At 42.3% G+C, this 19,427-nt stretch overlaps 1 protein-coding gene across 6 annotated transcripts in view; it reads right to left on the reverse strand.

Annotated features, from left to right (window-relative positions):
• Positions 1-650: 650 nt before the first annotated feature.
• Positions 651-19,427, reverse strand: part of DPF3 (double PHD fingers 3) — a 189,588-nt gene continuing 170,811 nt past the window's right edge. For all 6 annotated transcript variants that reach the window (XM_077784132.1, XM_021533587.2, XM_021533593.2 and 3 more), the window contains 3 exons: positions 16,650-16,762; positions 15,302-15,383; positions 651-14,260 (listed from right to left, as the gene is read on the reverse strand). In XM_077784132.1, coding sequence (XP_077640258.1) covers positions 14,190-14,260; positions 15,302-15,383; positions 16,650-16,762 — 266 coding nt within the window. In that variant the 3' untranslated portion in view covers positions 651-14,189. The remainder of the gene's footprint in view (positions 14,261-15,301; positions 15,384-16,649; positions 16,763-19,427) is intronic.

Consider the following 19,427-nt stretch of genomic DNA (forward strand, 5'->3'; position numbering starts at 1 on the left):
CTGCTTTAGAGATGTCTGTTTATGCACGCCAATCCCACAGTGATGTGATCCAGGAAGGTATTTGGATATGCACATTGAGAGGGGCTGGGGGCAGGGAGGAGAGAGAAACAATTTCTGGGGTGTGTGGTGAGGACCATTTGTTGCCTGTGTGTGCTGCTGTTTTCCAACACAACTTCTCTGGTACTCAAACCCACCACTTTCCAGTACCCCTGAAATAACCCTGGACTGGGGATGCTTTTCCTTGACTTTCAGATGAACCGACTTCCAGTGACCTCTGAGGGACTTCATGATATTTTTATCATGAAGGAAATCTAATATACTACACATGGACTCATTCATTAACTGCTCCCCATTTAAAACCTCTTTTGCAGATACTCACTGTGTGAATCAGCGCTCGGTGATGGCTCGGCCATCCCTCAGACATTTCAGACACTATTGATTGTAGGGATGCCGTAAGATTATAATGTCTTCTGGACTAGGTTGCTGGCACCTTCTGTTTGCTGAATAAACTTTAATGCACAAAGTTCTTCCCAAAATTTTGACCATCTCTTTTGGTTAATACCAAAGCAAACAGGGAAGATCTTGGGAAGAGGGCACTCCCATCTCTTTCCACTCATCTGTTATCCAAAAAGATACAAAGGCTACAGAAGCATTTTTCCTTGAACTTTTAATTGAAGTGCTTTAATATAAAAAAAACCCAGTACATACAAGTTCTAAACTCCTGTTTTCTGCAGTTGTTTACACATTTTCTAAGTTGCAACAGAATATTAGCTATGTAGGTAGTCAACACTGCTAACAAACTACAGTACAAGTTACTAATAACAGTACAAGATGCTTGGAATACATTCTTGCAAATATGTATGAATACCAAAGAAATCCTGCAAAGTTTAGAGGCCTCCAACACCCATTTTCCTCTCCTCTCAAACCTCAGTGGGATTTCACTCACAGGTTTCCTAACCACCAAAACACGGAAGGGCCGATCCTTGGCCGGTGCAAGCTGTGGTGGCTCCATTGGCATCCGCAGAGCAGTGTGAGTTTCCATGATTCACTCTGTGCTCAACAGACACCTTCTGACGGGGTGAAACACCATGCAGGTTTTCATGCATGACAAACTGATGGGCCTTCTTGGTCAGTGCTGGCTTAGCGCATTCAACAATCTGGATTTTTCTGAGAGTTTCAAGGCTGATCTCTTTTTCCAAGAAGCAATCAGATCAGGATGACTGAAGAACAGTCAGGAGCACCCCAGATTCTCATGCTGCTCTAAGCAAAGCTGGGCAAATTTCCCTTAAAAAAAAAGCCAAGTTTTGAAGCCACCCCATCACCTCTCCTCCCCCACAGAAGGCTGGCAAAGCTATCAAGCACTTAATAAAACTGAATGTGACATAAGAGGAGCAAAGATCCTTCACACAAGCCATGTTAAAACAAATCTCTACATACAAACATTGCAACAATACAGTCACTTCAGAGTTCCAAAGAAAGGTTCACACTTTACAAAAGATGAGGAGGGGGGGAAACTAACACAGGAAGCTGTCCTTACAATTATGTACTGGTTCCCAAACCTGTAACCTTAGTCTGTGGCCGCCAAAAGTAAACAAATACCAAGTAAGATAGTGTACACTCCAATGAGGCCTCATGGGGTGCAGCAATAGGCAACCTGGAGGCGGTATACAAAGCTGAAAAGGAATTTGAAAGAAAGACAGGCATTTTCTCCTATTCTGGTACGTGTACATAACCAAAGACACAGTGACAAACACACTACAGAAATGGCTCTTTCCAGACTTTGAGCCTAACTACTTGTCACCCTGGATTGGTCACAGAAGGATTTTTCCTCTGAAATGAGAGTGGTATGTGGGGTTTTCTTCAGGCAGAAACCCTTATTTTTTCCCCCTCTCTCAGTTGTTTTGACTTGTCTCTGTACCTGCCATGTGACTAATAGAACACTTGGGTTCATCTGAGACTGCTGGGTTTTTTTACAAACATCAATACAAAACCTCGTGTTCCTGCAGACCAACATTTCAATGGCACGCTTCAGTCAGCACCCAAAACTCCTCCAGGCTATTCACCAGCTGGCATTGCATTATTTTGGTGGGAAGCTATGGAAGCTGGCAAACCCATGACAAGGTGAGCGTTTCAATTCATCAGCACATTATGAAAAGACTGAGTACCAATGTCTCCAATTCAGAGTACAGACACAAAATTAAACTTCACTTCTGCTGCAAAGAGGATAAAAGGCTATTTAGAGGACACAGAAGTTGGCATATTGTGGAAAACACGGTGGTGGCTCACAGTAAAAATTCTTCAGCTGTACTGCCTTTTCAATGACTTTGATTTTCTATTCATGTTAATTTTTAAGTAAAGTTTTCTCCAACCACATTTTCTTGACACCACAGTTATTGCATTACAAAAGCCACTACAATGCAATCACTCAACATACACTACATGTTGTATAGATGGGGGTATGTACAGCCAGGAAGTGGGGCAGCTTCCAACCCACAATTTGTTGTTACCATAAGGGCAGGTAGATCCCAATTAGTTGAGATAGAAGTAATCTAGAGCTTCAACATCCTCAAATGTTGAAAAGAAGGCTGTGAGTATATGAGCAGATAGAAACCCCAAAACCTAAACAACAAGAATTAACGCTAGTGGAACATCTCCTGCTTTGTAGCTAACTCAGTTGCTCTAAAATGGTTCTTACTTCAAACAATTTTAAGATGCAGAATGTGCAGTAAGTGCAAAGAAAGAGGTGTCCTCCCCTGTGAGTGCAGGGAGTGGATGTGCTTTCTCAGTATTGCCCAGAGGTTACCCAGTACCCCTGCTCTTCCCTAGCCCATTGTCTTAATAACAAGAAGTCTCTTGCTTCAATGTCCAACTGGTAAGGCTAGACTATTTAATTACGAACAAACTTCAAGGTTAATGTATTAGAAGACTGAAACAGATACCCTGATTCTTTTAAGACAGTAATGCATTGTACACTTAGTGCTTCTCTGAATCCTTTTCCACAGAGCAAAGCATCACAGTGGCAAACTTTCCATCAGTTCTGAGCTGGCACAGCCAGTTCTAAGAGTTAAAATCTTCACAGTCCTTGCTGCCCTGCCAAGAATGCTCCCTGCGCCCTGGAGAAAACAGTTCATTCTGAATATTTCTGTGATGTAGACAATTCAGCTCTGGGATCCACAGCAGATCATCAAATGCTTTTATGTGGGCTAGTCATCAAGAGCATTTTTGGATCACTTTCTGTATTTTTTAAACTATGTGCAATAAAAATATAACTACATACAATGAATTTGAAGGACTCTTTATCCCATAGCCAAATTGATTTACTAGACTGGGAAAGAACACAGGAAGGTACTCATCTCCTCAAAAAGTTTTCAGAAATTAAGTCAGGAGCTTCCAAAACTGTGGGATGTTTTTTCATCTTTATGCTGAGCCAAGCTTTATCACGTGACTATTGTGCATGTCACTGGCCTTGCACTGACAAGGCCTTACACAAAAAATGTGATACAACTTGCTGATTTCATCACTGCAACACTGAGCACCATCCCAGTAAAATGACACTCCAAAGACCAAAAGAGACCTTGGGTACATTTGTCTAACAACCACATCTTCAGACCACCCTGGATCTTCAACCACCCATATAAAAGCCCTTCAGTTTTTTGCAGAGGGCTTCCAGGACACAATCTGTCAACAGGAGGCAAGCCCACAGAAATGGGTGATGCCATGGCTAGACACACTCTATGGTTCTACTGTTCTGCAACAAGAATTAGGATGGGAAGAGTCCAGCTGGTCCCCAGAGCTCAAAGCTAGACATTGTTTAAAATGCCTTTTCATTTCCAAAATGAAGAGATGTGATAGCAAAATCAATAAGGTACCTCAAATAAAAGCCCTCAAGTTACTTTTTGAAGCCATTTTAATGATACACCAGTGCCAGATAAAGGAGTAAGCCCCTCAAGTCAGAACCCAGTTTTTGGATGTTTTGCTCTCAGACTGAATTATTCCTAAAAGGGGAAGTAACCTAAGAGCTTTTACCATCTATTTTTAAATGAAAGGATATTTTTCATTTAAGTGTCTGTAACAGAATAATTGGAAAATAACAGAGGAAACCATGCAATCACAGACTATCTGTTCAGTGTGCTCTGCTGAAGCTGCTGTGACTCCACTGCATTAAGAAAAGACATACATTATTCTGTAGCAATTGTCCATGACACTGAGGCTTACAGCATAAATATTGCAATACCTCATCCAGTTTCTATGACACACCAAGTTTTATTGCAGTAATGTCTCATAATAGATGAAGGTGCTGCAGGGTCCTGTTTGGCCAATTGCTATAGGACCCTGGAGCGCATTTCATAAGCAGAGAATATCTCCCATGGGAAGGGAGTTTAGTTGAGGACTAGATGCCAGGAGAACCATCTAAAAGCTTCATGTTCCTAGGAAAATATTTTCTGTGCCTCACACCCCCACCTTCTCCCAACTCCTCCATTAAATGGGAGGTTCATCTCCTTGCTTGCAGATAGTGCTGGATGCAAGATAATGGAGCATGGCCCTGCCACGCACAGCAGAATGCCTCTAAATCAAGAAGCCAGCGTTCTTTGCCAATGTGACAGATTGAAAAATGCTTCTGGTACTTCCATGAGTGGGTTACTAAGCAACACTTTGGCTTCCAGGGAGTAGCCCTGCTGGATGTGATCTCATGCACCGGCAGCCTGACCAGATCCCCAGCTGGAGCACTGGGGAAAGGAGGATGCGTGTGCCAGCAGCAAGGCTGCATGGCTTCGCTTGGCTGTAACACAGGTTCCTTTGAGATGAGCTGTAATCACAAAGGAAAAATATCCCAGAGATGACCACGGGCCTACTCATGGGATGGCTAAAAAGCAAAGACATACTGTAAGGACACACTGCTGGGAGAGAAGTAAAGCTTGGAAGTTAAGCTTTAAACACCTGTGGTGTATCCTGGGTGACTGTCTCAGAGCAAATGATGGTGAAGAGGACTGACTCCATGAAGAGATGCTAAAAATGAGAGGAGCTGGAAAAGATTCCATGTGAAAAGACAGAGAGATCAAAAATAATAGAACAGATTAGAAATGGGTAAGAGAGGGGAGGATGGAGCTGACTGAAGTGAGGGCTTATACAGGTGAGGAAGATATTGTGCTGCTGTCCACTGTTTCCTGATTTAGCTGTGAGGAGTTGTTTACAGAAAATCAGAAGGCAGTATACTGGAAACTGATGAAACAAGCTCAAACTCCATGAAGTCAGAGAGATATTTGCCCTGGTTGCTGACTGTTCCATCATTCTCTTTTGCTGAGATTTCTTACTTTCCTTTGGAGCTTGTAACATGGCATCTCCGGAGCCAGGCTAAGCCAGAACAGGGCAAAACAGACCAGACTCACAGACAGAGACAGAACTGTTTTCTTGCATGTGTTGAGTGTGCTCAACTATTAAGCAGCCACACATCTTTTCATAAAACTGGAGTCCAAGATGTAGACTTGGCATCTTTAAGGATACCAGGCCATCCACAAAGCAGTGGATGAATGTTGACTAAGAGCAGCTGAGAATCAGTCCCACATTTTAGAGCATTGGTTATCTTTCATAAGATAAGCCATGCTCCAAATACAATTCAGATTAAGTTGTAAAGGATAATGTTTTGCCCTATTTTGTTAGAATGTTGACAGACTTTTCCAAAACAAGTACGATTTTCTCGCTCCTTCTTTTTCAGTAATACTTACTATAGGACTCTAGATCTATTCTTGATCAGTGAGAAATGTTTACAGTAAAAAACATTAGGATGATACACAAATATATATGTATATGTATATATATATATATTTGTATATATAACTTAAAGTCTCCTAATTAAAAATTAATACCATAGCATCACACAGTAAGGCTGTGCCAGTGTCACTATTCAGAGATCATTACTTCAGCATTTTAAGTGCATTTACAAGATGATGACAAAAGAGCTTTTATCTAAAAATGCTATGATGTCACAGATTTATTCTCCTTCTATTTTGCTTTAGAATAATGGGGACAATGTTGTCTCAAATTAAATAAAGGATCAACAGCAAAGATTGTAACTCAATCTTCCTCCCCCTCAATTTTAATTGTTTTGTTTTTCTTTTCAACCACTGCTAGCTGGGGAAAAAAAAAAAAACTGTATACCAATGGCAGATTCAACCTGAAATGGCAGATGGGGAAATGGTGCTCCAATAAATTAGCATGTACACAAGCTTCTGGTTTTAAGAAGATCTGACTGAGTCATACAGGTGACAATTTACTTAAATACCCTTGAGATTCTCTTTACATCTCCAATTAAGTGAAATACATTATTTTCAGGCCCATGCCCATCACTTCTGACCCAGGCTGCAGTGCTGGAAGGAAATCTAAGTAAACAGGAAGACTGTTGATCTCTGCTGCAGCAGAAGAAATGGAAAGCCATCAAGGTAAAGAGGAAATAGCTCTCACTTTTTTTAAAGAACATTTTATGACTGAAAAGTCTTTATGAACTACTGTATGGCCTTAATGCTGAGTTGAGATTAAACAAGCACACAAGCCTGATTCTCTGCAATGATCAAAGGTTTGTTGAACACTTCTAAGGGAGAGATAAAAGCTGACGGTTTGATTTGAACCTATTTCTGAATTGTTCTAAACCTTTCAAATCAGTTTTAGTATACACTGTCTCTGAAATTTTGTAAGAAAATGAGGATGAACAAGGGAAGATATTCTGTAATGAAGCTCAAAGGTGATGACACTTGGAATTCCTCATGCACAGCCTTCCCAAAAGTTTGCAGGGGCACATGTCTAGTGTTGCACTCCAGGAGAGCTATAAAGGAAGAGTAGGTTAGGTATATAATTCACATCTTGTCCTCTTTTTTTCAGCAGATACTTCCTTTTTCACTGCTGCTCACAAATTCTGCAGTGGGAGTACATTGTGAGCATCCAAATATGGTCCTGTGTCCAGCAGAAGCACATGTTGGGCTGGAAACAGATCTGTGCTTCATCAGAGTTCATGGGCAGCAGTGGGGTTTGGCCTTCCAGGCAGAAGATCTTCAGAAATGGAAAAGAAGACCTTATCTTGTAGGCACAAAGGTCTCTGATCAGAATTAGCAGTTCCAAAGTCTCATACGGCAATAGAGGAGGAGTCCTATCCAAGTGGACAAAAAGCTGGACTGTGCTTTCTCATCCATGAGAGGTGAGCCACAGCAGCACTCCAGACCACTACAGAAAGGAATGCTCTCCCAGCCAACCAATTCAATCATTCAAGGCATCGAAAGGAGATGAACATGAAATGAACGTGTCATCCTTTTTCAATCTTTCCAAATACAAAGAATAAAACCTGCCCTTCTCTCTCTCTAGGTTCTGAAAGTAGGAAGAGATGAAATATTTCCCAAGTCACCATGGAGGTGAAACCTATGGTTTGTTACAATGAACTGAATCAGATGGATAACTAGATTGACAGGAGCCTGAAAGAAAATATCAATACCTGAAAATCAGCAATTTTCAGGTATGAAGTGGTTTTTTTAACTTCATGCACACAAAGGGCAGTAAGCTGATCTGAAAATAGTAGTTTCCTCATTTCAAAACATCAGTAAAAACATATATTCTAAATGTACTAATGTAATAACACTTTACATTTTTACCCAACATGGCAGAAATACACAACAAATATTAATAAACTCTTGGCTCGATTCTTCAGCTGCTAAATGCCTGGCATTCTCACTGGCATACAATAAAAGGATAAAGCCTAAAATCCCTTCTGTTCCCTGGAGGCACTTCCTGTTCTTCACCTTCCCCTTTCCCCTCAGTTAAGTGCCTCCATGCACAGTGGTGGGGGACTGTCCAAACACCCCAGTGGTGCAGCTGGAGAGAGAGGAGAGTGATGTACCTCTCCTCTATCCTGTGCTAAGGCTTGGCCATTGGGACAGCAAAATTGTGCTTGCACAACCTGCAGCCTGCCTCCTTCCAGACAGCCCCTTACCCCAGGGGCCGAGGACACAGCCTGGGAGCATCAGTCACTCTCACCCCTGTCTGCAGTGCAGTGAGACCTTGTGCCCCAGCCAGCACCACCAGAACAGAGCTGGGACAGTGCCAGCACTCTCTGCAAAACTGCTCCTCAGGAGCGGGGACATGATGCTTTGGCCCTGGATGATGGCACTGGCACTCATAGGATGGAGACATTGCCTGAGCCTGCAGAGCCAGGGGAACTCAATGGGGAGTGGGCTGGGCAGCTGCTCTTGAAAATCAGTCCTCGTCAAACCACAGACACCCCCTCCTCTCCCTGCCCCTCCAGCAAACCCGAGTTTATCTATGTAAACCAGACCAGGTTTGGTGCCTGCCCTGCCCTGAAAAGCCATTTAACTACTGTCACCACCAAAGATGGATTTGGCTGCCTGTCAGTCACAATTCCTGCCTTCTTTTACCAGTGGAGAAGCACAGCCACAGCAACTAAACCTTTTCGTTCCTTCTGCAGGGTCTTGGATCTTTCACATCCAACTCCTGCCTTGTCACTTGTTCCTATCTCCTGGGCAGTGTCATGGACCTGAGGCTGGCAAAAACAAATGGTGTAAGGAAAGCCCAGAAGAGTTGGCTTTTCTTGCTCTGCCACAGCCTGGGTGTGCAGCACTGTGGTAAACAGCAGCACTTAGGGCTTGCTCACTGTTTGTAGGCTCCAAGAGCTTTGCAGAAGCAGCTAGGAATTGCCATCCTGCCTTTTCTCCAGCAGCGAGGCACAGATTTGAGCACCTGTCCACAGCAGTGCTGCAACGCTTGCTGGAAGTGGAAATAAGCCCCATGCTTCATAACTCCACAGGTGGGGTGTGGGGAATGTCCCACTCCTGGGCTGGCTCAGAAGAGCAGCTCTGAGTGTGCCTGTGATGGGCAGCTGGGCAAAGCCCACAGCACTGGGGGACAGGCTGTCCCCATCCGGGTCTGCAGCTGGGAACTGAGCTCCAGGTTGGGCCCTCAGTCCGTGAGCATCCCTGCCAGTTTGGCTGGGGGCTCCTTCTGCATTCACCCCTTATTTGGGGGGGCTGGGGCAGCACCCTCCTGCTCCTGCCTGGCAGCCGTGGTCTCCCTGCTCAGCTGCACACTCCCCTCCTGTCATGCAAAAGTGGGAGATGGTAAGATCATAATGAACCCAGAAAAGGTTAGAGAAGGGCTTTCCTGACCTGTCTGCCTGCTCCTCTCCACAGAACTTATTTTCCCAAAATTATAGAACTGGTCAACTGTTAAAATACCAGATGACCTCCTCGTGATCATCCCACAGCCTCCCATAACAACATTGTAAAAATAATCTATCTTTTACTCATGTCCTCTGTAATATCTGTATTTTCTTCCCTCACAGACTGTTGCCAGATTTTTCCCAATGTAAATGATATTAACTTTAAAATTCAAATACTGAAGCGATTTTTTTCTAAAAATATTGAAACAATAATTTTCAACTCTTTTTATTGTTTCCTCTTAGTTGTTGTATGAAATAATTTGCCAGATTGGACTTCGATAATAATTATGGTTCTCTCAAAAGCACATTTGAAAAAAAATTAATTCATTCCACACAGAAAAGTCATACGCAGCTCTATCTGGAATTTTCTTGCCCACAATGCACACTATCCCTCTAGCAGTGACAAGCTTAATTAATATTCCTTTCTACCCTCATCCACTCCTCACCTCCCAAATGACCCCTGTCAAAACACATGCTGTAGGTGTAAAGAAAATGCTACAGCCCCATAACACTGCATAGTGCAGGAGAATCTTCCTTTGGGGCAGAATTGACTAAGCTCCTTCTAAAGAAAGATGAAAAATCATTATTTCAGAGTTATTTAGAGTAACATTTGCTTCAAAAGCACACACTTAATGGTGGCTTTCCTAGCTCAAGTACTGGTCTGAGGTACATTTACAGAATGTAAACTCTGTGCACTGTAAACTTGATGCAAAACACAGCTATGGAAGCACAGTCTGGGGGCAAATTAGGACCCATCTCATGTTTCTCAAAGGTATTGCCTTTTCCAGGCTCTGTGCTGGCAACACGAGCTCAATTCCTCAGTGGTACCACTTGGATGCTCCTGTTCAGTGGTCATTCCTCCATCCCTCTGGTTTCTGAGTCTGCCCCCACAGGTGCTGCCCTCCCCATGGACAGAAAACTGGGCAGGGTAGCACACAAATATGATGGAGGGAGAGCCAGAGGCAAGCCATGGTTTCTCACAATACAGTCTAAATTGTTCAGTCTCTGGAACAGCCCGAGGTAGCCAATACCAAAGTAGATGCCATTGTGGGCATGAAGGAGGTAATGCGCAATTTACTGCATCAGTAAAGATGATTTTGTCTGACCTTTTTTAGGTTATCCAAAAGGAGTTAAAAGTAGAAGGATCACATGTATATGTTTAACTAACGTACTTTAAGGCCATTATGCAGACACGCTTTTATTTAAATACATCCTCTCCCACAGTAAACATCTGGTTTTATAATAAGGCCAGGAAGAACAATTACATCATCCAGTCTGACTTCCTTTATAACACAAACCTTTTCCAGTCAAACATTCCTGTGATTAAATAAGATTGCATTAAATTAAAATACATCTAGGAATCTGTCCATTCTTGATTTGAAGTCTTTGAGGCATACAGGATCTACTATCTCCTGGTATTTTGCCCTGATTTGTGCTAAAATATGAATTGCCTTCCTTACACAGAAGGGTTTTGAAAAACATCAGTTTGTTCATCTCATAAACTTGCATGTTCTGCCATAGCAAAAGAGAGAGCAGCTGAGCACTGAGCCAGAGCCCTCACACTGTTTAGTGGCCAGACCAGATCACAGGCAAGATTTGCCTGACAGCAGATGGTGTTGCCCAAGTCACACATCCCAGCAGTCATGCAGGAGGACTATCCCCAGTGGGGCAGCAGGTGACAGGGAATCGGGTTTTCTAAACTCCTCTTCCTCATCCCCATGGTAGTGCCACAACCTCTCCACATGTCAGCAAAGTGGTGCATTTTTCACCTGGGAGGTCAGTCAGTATTTCTGAAGTGCACCAATACACATGGCTCCAAATGCATGCTAAAAATGTCACTGAGAGGTCCATTCCAGCCCCATATCTTGGACTCTGCTAGTGAAGAAGGGATGCTGTAGCTGGAGGAAGTTCTCCACAAGGGAGAGATTGTATCTAATCTGCTGCCAAAGTCACCTGGAGCTGCCTGGCTACACAACACACAGCATCAAGCTGGAGAGATTAAACACAGCTGGTCCACTGTGGGCAAGCACCCTGCCACACTGATCTCAGATGGCAAACAGCTCTTTGGCATTGAAGTTCTAAGCAATCTGTCCTTCTGTCATACCTCATTAGTGATGAAACTTCAGCAAGGCCACGGAGGAGTATCTCTGAACATGAAAGATATTGTTGGCTGCAGAATGGTTGTGGGAGGAAAAAACAGCTCTGGATCAAAACTACAAAATAGGAAAGCAGGTGTGCAGAGAGAACACAGCTCCTTTAGCAACGTCTCTGTCATAGGGATGGAGACCACTGAAATTCTGCACCAGCTGGTTCCACCAACCAGGCTATCTGATTACATGATGAGCCACCAGTGTCTGCTTAACACACAGGCCAAAACAACATGCATGTCCTCTCTGTTTAGGAACGCAGACATTTCCTACTCCTTCAAGGTCAGTGTAAACATCTGGACACTGGAAGGCAATGGTGATTTTTATGATGGGAGTCTCTAGGTCCCGGTAGCTGAGGACCAGCCCAAACACTAACTCACATCTGCTGATCCCACCAGCAGCACCACCACCACAGAAGTTTCCTCCAGCACACACACTTCTCATTTCCATTCACTCTTCCCAAAACACCCATTTTCTGTGAGAGACCCCAATGGTGTCTCTGGTGAATACACACTTGCACTCCTGGCCACAACAGCAACAGGATTTTGTATCAGACTGAACCATGTGATGGTCCCAAAATGCCAGATCAGCAGGGTTCAACCACACCAATGGAAGAGTGTAAATGCTCTTGCAGATCAGCTCTGTCCTCCAAGTGCTTCCTAGGGCCAGGGCATCTTCCAGACTGGGAAGAAGATGCTTTATATTTGCTCAAGGGTCTTGTCCCAACAGGTATCAGACACCTGATGCAAGTGCACAGGCTTCCACTTTGCTCTCTCCAGACTTGATGCTCAAATTTCTTTGTGTTCTCAGTTCATTGAAGGGCTGTCACATGGAAAGCACAAGGTATTGAATGAATTTTACAGGTAGCCAGTGCAGCTGCTCCAGGAGAGATTTGGTCCAATACAATTAGGATAAATACTTTCTACATTTTTTTCCTAACAGGTTAAAATACTCCTGCTACAGCCTGAGAAGAGGCTGCAACAGTAGGTGGGAGAATTCAGTAGCTGACACAGCTACTTTTGATGTGCGAGCTGAACAAAAGGGGAAGAAACTATCTAAATAATGAGAAAAAGTGCATTAGGTCAGTATAGCTCATCCTAACTAAGTATAATTAGCAGGAGAAGGAAGAAAAAATATTGTTTCACAATTTCTTTCAAGTGTTTGGGAACATTTCATTTTGCAGAAGAGTTTCAACCAATATAAACATGCCAAATATAATCTTCAGTATCCTTACCTACTTGTACAAGCAACATGAGTCACATGCTGCTCTCATAAATTTATATTATTAACACACTTAAATCTATGCATAGAAAGTGATATACATTATACCCAAAAAAATGGTTATTCTGGGCTACTTGGCAGCTTAGGGAATAGTAGGTTTTAACCTTAAAGATGTATTTTGTAGAAAATATTTGATGTACTTATTCTCCTAGTAATGTCTTAAACTATCCAAAGAGATTCAACTACAATATTTTTTTTTTTCAATGGTTGGTCTCACTTAAAATTTCTTCATTTCACGTGTAAATCTTTGTTTAAATAAAGTAGAACTATTCCTATTTAATTTTTTTTAATTATTCTTAAAATTCTTCTTTTCATGTTAGGTTCAGCAAATTATTCTTCTCTTTAGAGCTGGGGAAGGTTTTTAGACAAATTATGTCATTGGCCAAAGATGTGGTTGTAGGGAATGTGGGGAAAAATTATTGGGAAATTTAGTTAGATCTCAAGAATTACTTTGACAAAAAACAGTAACACTTCAGAAATGCTGAAAGACTGGATTAGGCAATGCCCAGAAAATGCAGCTTTCAGTTGCAGAACATTTTAGTTCAGAAATTTCAAAAAATTAATCAAAGTGCTTCATTTGATCTTAAGCCAAAATTGTTCCCTTTTGCAACTTACATTAGATTGCTCAGAAAGCTGACAATTTTTACTTTCTATGATCAACTTAAGATGACAGTTTTTCTTTTGTTCACTTTTCTGAGCTAAACAGAAGGTCAGTTGCATATACATAAGATTTTTCACTCAGAATTTTCTGATCAGAAAGAAATTACATGTCTGGAAGGTATTGCTGGCATTGCAGTGGGACAGTATGCCTGAATATCCTGAATACCAAAGGCATTTATAAGCATCTGAGCTTGTACATATCAGTACTGCTCTTCCTTACACTTAAAACAGATTCCTAATGATCTGCGAAATCAGGGCATTTGATTCAATGGAGAAAGTGTCACCCCAGAAAGTTTTGATGAGTGCTTCTTTTAGTGACAATGTGCTGTTCATGGACTGGGAATTATTGAACTAAACACAACTCTCAGAGCACCCCTCTTAAGCACCCATGCATCTACAGAGTGGTTGCAGTAAAGAGATCTCAAGTCAAGCCTGTGAAGAGAAACACCTGGTGCTGCTCCCAGCTGAAGTACTCACTGATAATTCCTTGGGAAATATCTTACTACATTTTCATTAAAAAAACAAAAACAAAACAAAAAAAACAACAACAAAACAAAAGACTAAACAGAAAGCACAAGGCCACACAAAATTGACTTCTCCATGTAGGTACAACAACCCTCCCCCTTCCACAATGCATGTAAGCCTGTTGATGGCAAGCAGCAACCATGCACAGCAGTGAAGAGATTTCATCCGGATCACGGGAAAGTACCCAGTCCTAGCAGAGCCCAGGAGGTCTGGCATTAGTGACAGTGAATACCACAGATACCTCTTCCTGTATTTGAGTGTCCGTTCATTTGGATGTGGGTCGTGTCTTTGTGTTCTGGATGGGAATTGTGTGCTGGTATGGCAACACCAGGAGCAAGGTGTTTCTTGACTGCTGGAGCTCCTCAGGCCTGGTAGCCAAAAGCTGATGCTCTCTCTCTGAGCAGCTCTTGGCACAAATGACAACTCCAACTCCCTGCAAATGAAGAAATCCTTCTTATAGGAATGACATAAAATCCAGGCACTCAGAGTTAATGTCAACATTGGCTTGAACAGTAGATGAGATATTCCTAATATTGGAATTGCCTGTACTTTTATGAAGCAGACTCTGCTGCCCTTGCTTTTGTGTCCATAGGCTTTCTACATGAGCTGCAGTGCTGCTGGGGTGTGCATTGCAATGAGTTTTGTATTTTCACACTTCCAATAAACCACTTCCCAGTGGAACAGAAACCTTTAGATAATTATTAGCTGCATTTCAAGATTTTCCCCTCCTGATTTAGCTTCCTTTTTACCAAAGTTGCAAACATTAGCTCCTGAATGCACGATTAATTTGTAATTATTCTTGTCCTGCCCCTCATGTAAACCGCAGTCATTCACATTCACAAGCCTCCTCCAATTCTATTGCTCTCTGAGGACTTTAGTCAGAGAACCTCTAGTGGTAAGAGACTGGTTCCTCTGCTCCACTGCCAAGTGACAAATTCCAACCATAGTATAGTCCCTGCAGAGGTCATAACTACATACCAAATGTAATACAGACCACAAAATCTTCACCCTGCCTAAAGAGAAACATATCATAGAGCAAGGAAGGTAATTCCCTTTAATCCAGTCTCCTGACAACAAGCACTCAGATGTTCCAGAGAGGACCTCCCTGTCTGAGGCTTTCTCTCCAGGACTTTGACTTCTTAAGAAGTCCAAAGTCACATTTCACAGGTACTCAATTCAGCTGACTAAATTGAGGTGGCCAGTGACATGGTGGGACATCCAAAGGTACCCATGACCCACAAAAGAAGGTCTTTCCTCTTCTGGAAGAGGAGGAGACCAGGCAAGATTGAATAGGATACCACAGATCACACTAGTGTTTCACATCTATTAATTTTGTTTCTTTCCAGTGCTACCTCCCTTTGCTTTGCTACTGTTTCCTTAACCCCGCATAGTTCAAAACATCTTTCTGAATTTTTTCCCTTCTCCACAAAGACTTCATTGTGATTTTTCAAAGCAGACTTCAGTCATATGTTACCTTCTGGGGGCTCAAAGACTGGTGGATTCAAGCAATACATGTGATAGCCACGGTCACAGTCATCACAGAAGAGCAGCTGGTCCTGAGGCAGGTTTGTTGGAGAGACAGTAGGGAAACAGGGAGAGAAGGAGAGGAGAAGAGAGAAAATTATGTAAATTAGTCTCTTGCCAAGATGAAAACTTAAGTAGGGTAACCAGCAATGTTCAGCTGGGAATGCAGAGCTGCAACAACAGAGACTAAGAGACTGCTGGGAATGTAAAGGCTACAAGCATCACATTTGTTCATCCATGATTAGCCACCATATTCCTGAGAGGCTGCAGAAAGCCTCTCTCAGCACAAGACAGCTCAGATTCTAAGCAGAAAATCACTATGAGAAGTGGAGGAGTTCCAGTCCTAGATGGCCTCATGATGCAGGAGTAAAAGCTGTTATGCTATGATGAGAGAAGAGGACAGGCTTTGCTGGGCTCCGGTGTCACCATGTTCTGATCTCATTTCTTCAGAGGAAACCTTTGACTTAGTTTTCCGAAACTCAACTGAGTAAATTTTTTGTGAAACAGATGGAAATTACATGACCCCACCATGTGGTCTGCAGCTCTTTCATATATTCGGGGTGAAAAAAGCTGCTCTGAAGTATCCTGTGATTTCTAAGTTCCCCAGGATCAGATTTTTTTATGCTAAAGCAAGAAGAAAATCTCAGGCTTTAAATTTATTCTGCTGTAGGGAATATAGTGTTAGCTAATCACCTCCAAAGTTCTCCAGCCACTGTCAATTTTCCAAGGTTCTCACAGGCCACCAAGGACCCTTAGCATCAGATTTTAACTGCAAACCCTGCAGGGAGGACATTGCTCAGCTGAAGGCTCTGGAAATCACTGGAGTTGGTGATTAGGTGAGGCTTAGCCATCCCACTTCAAATGGTTTCATGTTTCCCAAGTCTTGTAATTAAGTTTAAAAAATCATACCAAGAAAGTAAAGAAAATCGGGGACAGAAGAAGCATACTTGCCTCTCTTGGGTTATCATGTATTCACATCTACTTCTGACTATCATGCTGAAAGCTCCCTGCAACAAGAATTCATGGCCCTCAGCTAATTTCTATTGAATAAGTACACAAACCACAAGTATCAGCATCTTAAATGGCCCTGTATGATACCCATAGTAATTTCAGCAGAGACCAGTGGCTGAATGAGGACACTGGGGAGAAGCCCATCTGCACTCAGGGGTGGCTTTTCCTTGGAGACACATGGAAGCAGCAGTAAAACAATGCCCCACGCTAGTGCCACATGCTTCTCAAGGGTGGGACAGCAGCAGTTGCAGTGATGCTTATTTGCATGAAAAGGTAAATGGACTCACGTCGTTCTCTGAGGTCCCACAGAGGCTGCAGGATTTGCACTCAATGCATTGCCACTGATAGGTTTTAACAGCCTCAGTCATGTTTGTGGTGAACTGCAGGCAGGTCGGGTGTCCTGAGGAAGATCGAAAACAACGGTCATTGTTAAGGCTCACTTACTGCTTGTTAATTAACCGGTTTAAATTTGGGAACAAAGCACACATGGACATGGACTGATCACAACATGAGCTGAAACTAACAGATACCAAAGAGGAAAGCAGGCATTAACCCTTTCGCTGCCGGGCACAAGAGAAAATCAGTCATCTCCACCCCATTGGCAAAGCAGTTTTATTCAGAGCTCTTAAAAATGGTTTGGCTTTGAGTTGGTTTTTGTGGGGATTTGTTTGGTTTTTTTTAAGAAAACAAGAAAAAAGATGAAATCAGAAACAAACCAAATTTCAGAGAGACCATCCGTCTTAATAGAAATTGGACTACAGTTTCAATTAGCGTTGTTTCGACCGGAACGAAGGACCTGGTGGAAATGAGGTTATTCTCCATTTCACAGCTTCCTTTCCTGGTGTCCAAATGGGTGGAGCAATTCTGTAAATTTTGCTTAAATGGAAGCAGTAGCGTACAGAGAAGACACAAGACGGGATGGAAGGATATAGCTTCTAATCTTTTTTAAGAGCTCTGCCACTAAAGTTGGTTGGCACAGAAGAAACCAAATTGCACAGCTAACCTTCCAGGATCAAAACAGGAAACTGAAAGGAAAAAAAATCCCAAGCCAATTCCCACAATGAACTAAATGAAAGGAATAAAGAAGGGAAAGCTAGCAGAACAGTCACATCTAATTGGGAAGGACAAATTGCCAGAGTTACAACCCCCACCCCTACATGCGTGTCGACTTCAGCTTTGCAAAACAGCGGTATCACAGTAGCAGGGTCAGCAATGGGCTTTCTGGAGGGGAAAATACAAACAAACAAACAAACCAAAGGTAGGATCAGTGTTCCTTCTGCAAAACAAAACAAGACAAATACACTGCTGAAATAAAGTACTGTACTCCCAAACCACCCTTACCTGGCTGAGACACTGCCATAGTCTCCTGCAATAAGCTCCTGCCTGCCTTCTTGGAAAGCCCCATATTTAGAATCCTTCTCTGATACACTTAAACATTAACACTATGCATAGTTAGGGCAGGGAGAGTCAATTGCTCATTTGTAGAAAGACTAGGAACACAGGTATGCACATCCAGCACTGCCACCTGCTTCTTCTAGAAACTAGCACCATAAGTTGCATGGGGCTTTTCACCTCTACCCAGTCTGCCATTCTTAGATTCAAACAATGGATTGGAAAAAATATTTTCCACCTCCACCAGCCTAAGCGCCTTTTTAAGAATGGAGAAAGGCTGTTTCTCCAATAAGAAAAAAAAAGGCATGTCTGTGGTAGATGTGGGTACAGATGTGTCATCTTCATTACCAGACCTATCATTAATATTTTGCTGCATCATCACAGCGCCCATCACCATCCTACAAAAAGTTTCTGTAATTTCCAGCTAGTGAAGCAAACAGTTGCTGAGAATTGCTGGATAAGGAAGTAGTGCTGTAAGGGATATGTCCATGATACCATCAAATGCTGTAATGAGAATTTTTGTTCTCCAGTTATATTTGCACAGTTGCGATACAACAACTAAGCCTGTCCAGTCCAGAAATGTATGTGTATAATTATTAAAGAAACTGAAAAGAAAATAAAGGAGATATTTAGAGAAGGAGGGATCAGTGAAATTGCTCATATCACTCTTAAGCCTTTGAATAAAGAAACATCTTGACAATACTGTTGAGCTCAGATGGGCTAAGAAGATTACAGGGTTTTGAAGCCCTTAAAAGTCAGCGCAAAACAAGTGACAGTTTTTACTGAGATTTAGAGTGGACCAACTGAAGTTCTGAGCCTTGAAACTACAACTAAGCAAAAGGAGTTGTGACAAGATAACCTTTTCTTGCTGAGAGGACCCCATATACTTTCTGATACTACCAAACTAGCAGAACCTGACATGACACTGAAATGTTCCTCCAGATCTGATTTACATTTAATGCAAACCTTATTCCAACACCAGTAATTAGAACAAATGTGCCATGCTACACATCAGGGAGGAATTCATCCCAACAGCAGAGAGCTGTTTCCGAAAATGTTGTACAGTACTGGAATATATCACAGAAAACAACTCATATAGGGAGGTGAATTAATCAAAGAGTTAAAAAGCTTCAGTCACATTTGAAAAGAAACAGAAAGAATGGAATCAAACTTACAGAAATAAATCCCAGCTAAATGCATGCATATCTTCACATGCTCACTTGCCTGTGCACACACACTGCTCATTGCAGAGACGCCAGCTGAGGACCCTCCCTTTCTAACATAACATGAGGGTCAGGTCCTGTTCACTAGTTTATCTCTGTCCCTTCATAGCCAGTCCTGCTCTCTTCCAGTTATCAGTCTTGACTGTTTTGTTCCTCATTTGCCTCAAAAACACCTCTGCAGGTCTCCAATGTGGCATCTCCCATCAGTGGTGCTTCATCCTTGAAGTGATACATACTACTTATATTGCAGAGCACTTCTTAAGAACCACGCCTACCACAAGCCTAAAAGAAATGGTCTCTTGTAGGCTGAGGATTCCTTCGAAAAATTAGGAATAGAGTGAGGGCCATAGTGGTTTCTTTCTAGTAGCAAAGCAGAAATATTTTGCAAGAACATATAAATTCATTCATGCAATTAGGCTTTCTCTCCAAGTATTTTGACTACAAAAATTG

This window comes from Lonchura striata, chromosome 6, assembly GCF_046129695.1.
Source record: "Lonchura striata isolate bLonStr1 chromosome 6, bLonStr1.mat, whole genome shotgun sequence".
NCBI classification, from domain to species: domain Eukaryota; kingdom Metazoa; phylum Chordata; class Aves; order Passeriformes; family Estrildidae; genus Lonchura; species Lonchura striata.